Genomic DNA, 2,585 nt, shown 5'->3' on the forward strand with positions numbered 1-2,585 from the left:
CGCTGGTCTTGAATTTGTTTGGCCACCAGAGATTGCTATAGGATAAGATATTAAAATGGCAGGATATTAGCAAGTGTGTACATGGAACTACTACTTTTCCACCACCACAGAAGAAGCTTCCATTTGACGGCATTTCGATCCAATTTAATTGTCAAATATTTTCACTAAAATTCGATACTCTTTAGAATTTATGATCTAAACTCCAATTGACTGTCGATTATGACCCTAAAAGTCAACAGCAACATGACGAGCAAGAAGTCAAAGTCAACAGAAGACTTACGAGTCCAATTGAAGGCCTTCTACAAATATCACATCCCCTTGCCAATTGAAGTCACCAGTGGAAGCTCCTCCGGCATGGCCACGCTCCTCCGGACCGTCATCGGCCTTCCCGGCCCGAGCGGGTTCGGTTCTGCTTCCACGGCCGAGCAGGTCACCGCCGGCGTCGATGCCTCCCGCCACACCGTCATCATCACTGGTACTTCCTCACTCATCTTTTTCAACTTTAAGTTCAGTAACTATTTCTGGAAGGAAAAAAAAAAAATCTAGTTTTGATGACTTGGATCTCATCTCATGCCATCCAGGTGGGAGCAGTGGTCTCGGAGCAGAGACAGCGAGAGTCATGGCTCTCCGAGGAGCCCATGTCATCATCGGAGCAAGGAACATGGAAGCTGCCAAAGCTGTGCAGAAGCAGATTGTTCAGAGCACTCCAGCTGCCAAAGTTGATGTCTCACAGCTAGAACTCAGCTCACTCAACTCCGTTCGATCATTCGCCGATCAATTCCTTTCGAAAGATCTACCTCTCAACATCTTAATGTAGCTACATGGTTCTTCTACTCATGGAGCAGCAATCCTTTCAAAAGATCTAACTTTTCTGCTCTGGTTTGTTTTCAGAAACAATGCTGGTGTCATGAACTGTCCATTCCAACTCTCCGAGGACGGAATCGAGATGCAATTCGCTACAAATCATCTCGGTATGTAGCTTCACCTTCCTCACAAGAGTTCCTAATGGATGGATAGATAGATTGTGAATTGCTTTTCATTTCAGGTCACTTCTTGCTGACAAATCTTCTGCTGGAGAAAATGAAAAGCACAGCAGAGAGTATGGGAATTGAGGGTCGAATTGTGAATCTATCATCGATAGCTCACATCGGTCCTTACCTAGAAGGAATTAAGTTCAACAAACTTAATGACAAGAATGCGTAAGGAAACTTTGCTATACTGAAAATATTACTTTCATTCAGTTTAGTTGATTGGTCTACCTTCTACCATTTCACTTTCAGATACAATGATATATTAGCATATGGGCAATCCAAATTGGCAAACATATTGCACTCGAACGAACTCGCTAGGCGTTTAAAGGTACATAGTTTTGGGTATGGTTTTAAGATGCTCGACTAGCAGTTTAGCATCTAATATGGCATTTCTTGATAACAGGAAGAAGGTGCAAATATCACAGCAAACTCTATCCATCCTGGTCTGATCCGAACAAACTTGGGGAGACACTCGGTCGCATTTATAAGTGTGTTCTTTAGTCCTTTGATTTGGCGATTTTAAAACAAATATCTTCCAGTAATCTAAACAACTCAATGTGGAATTTGCTTTTGCCTGCAGCTATGCTAAGAGCTTTTACCAGTGTCTTGTGGAAGACTATACCTCAGGTTTTCTTTTTCTTTAGTTTGGAGATTAGTATTGCATGTGTCCTTAAATGAAAGCCCTCTTCACCAGATCTTTGTTGGAAGGGCATTCATATAAGTTTTATCTACTATTGAAATAAGATGTTAGTACCTATAGTTAAGCAAGAAATGAGCATAAGCAATGTGTACCTTGCATAATCGACAGGGAGCAGCAACTTCATGCTATGTTGCACTGCATCCAAATATGAAGGGAGTGACGGGGAAGTATTTTGCTGATTGCAATGAGGAGAAGCCGTCAAGCCTGGCCAGAGACGAAGCATTGGCAAAAAAGCTTTGGGATTTCAGTGAAAAGCTAGTTAGTTAAATAAGGCAGAGGCCCTCCACTTGCTTCATGAGATTCTCTATACTGTATCAATCTTACTACTACTCTTTGATATTGGAATTTGTCGATGTGGATGCTTAGCTTCCTAACAATGCCAGTATCATGTGGATTTAAAGCTTCTATGAAGCTATAGTATAATCTATGATAGGAGCAATAGCTTTACATCAGAGGATTTACTTTGCATCTTACTATTTCCATAGAGGTATGCCAATTGTTGGCAGCTCTGTTTTTCCATAATCCACAGCAATGATAAATTTTCAGAACGAGGATTATTAACTCTTTATATGCCATTAATGCTTTGAATAGGATATGAACTTTTTTACTAATCATCTAGATATGCTTCGATTCGATCACTTTGTTAAATTCAATTGAAACTAAACTCAATAAAAACTACTAGCATATACCCCACATGTATCTCTCATTGTCCAGCTTAAACAAAATAGAAGATAGCCTCACTGATAAAAGAATAAGATGCAACACTCATAACAATTGTGAGACTTGGATGGTATAGTTAATAATGGTCTGGACAAAAGCCAGAAGTTGATATTTGAAATACAACATGAGAATAG

At 40.2% G+C, this 2,585-nt stretch overlaps 1 protein-coding gene across 1 annotated transcript; it reads left to right on the forward strand.

The window, feature by feature from the left end:
• Window positions 1-345: 345 nt before the first annotated feature.
• LOC141844029 (short-chain dehydrogenase TIC 32 B, chloroplastic-like) lies at window positions 346-2,225 on the forward strand. Its single transcript, XM_074732018.1, has 8 exons — window positions 346-475; window positions 582-813; window positions 892-971; window positions 1,046-1,199; window positions 1,281-1,359; window positions 1,435-1,519; window positions 1,612-1,658; window positions 1,840-2,225. The coding sequence occupies exons 1-8, from the start codon at window positions 355-357 to the stop codon at window positions 1,996-1,998; spliced, it is 957 nt and encodes a 318-aa protein (XP_074588119.1). The 5' UTR covers window positions 346-354; the 3' UTR covers window positions 1,999-2,225.
• The last annotated feature ends 360 nt before the right edge of the window (window positions 2,226-2,585 follow it).

The sequence above is a fragment of the Curcuma longa genome, chromosome 13 (assembly GCF_044706935.1).
Source record: "Curcuma longa cultivar G26 ecotype Majalengka, Jawa Barat chromosome 13, ITB_CL_G26_1.1, whole genome shotgun sequence".
NCBI lineage: Eukaryota > Viridiplantae > Streptophyta > Magnoliopsida > Zingiberales > Zingiberaceae > Curcuma > Curcuma longa.

Excerpts from the sequence above, each read along its gene's own strand:
- LOC141844029 (XM_074732018.1), top strand. The coding sequence starts at position 355 with ATGGCCACGCTCCTCCGGACCGTCATCGGCCTTCCCGGCCCGAGCGGG. Across the intron at positions 1,200-1,280 it reads AAACTTAATGACAAGAATGC|ATACAATGATATATTAGCAT; the intron begins GTAAGGAAACTT and ends TTTCACTTTCAG. Across the intron at positions 1,659-1,839 it reads TGTGGAAGACTATACCTCAG|GGAGCAGCAACTTCATGCTA; the intron begins GTTTTCTTTTTC and ends CATAATCGACAG.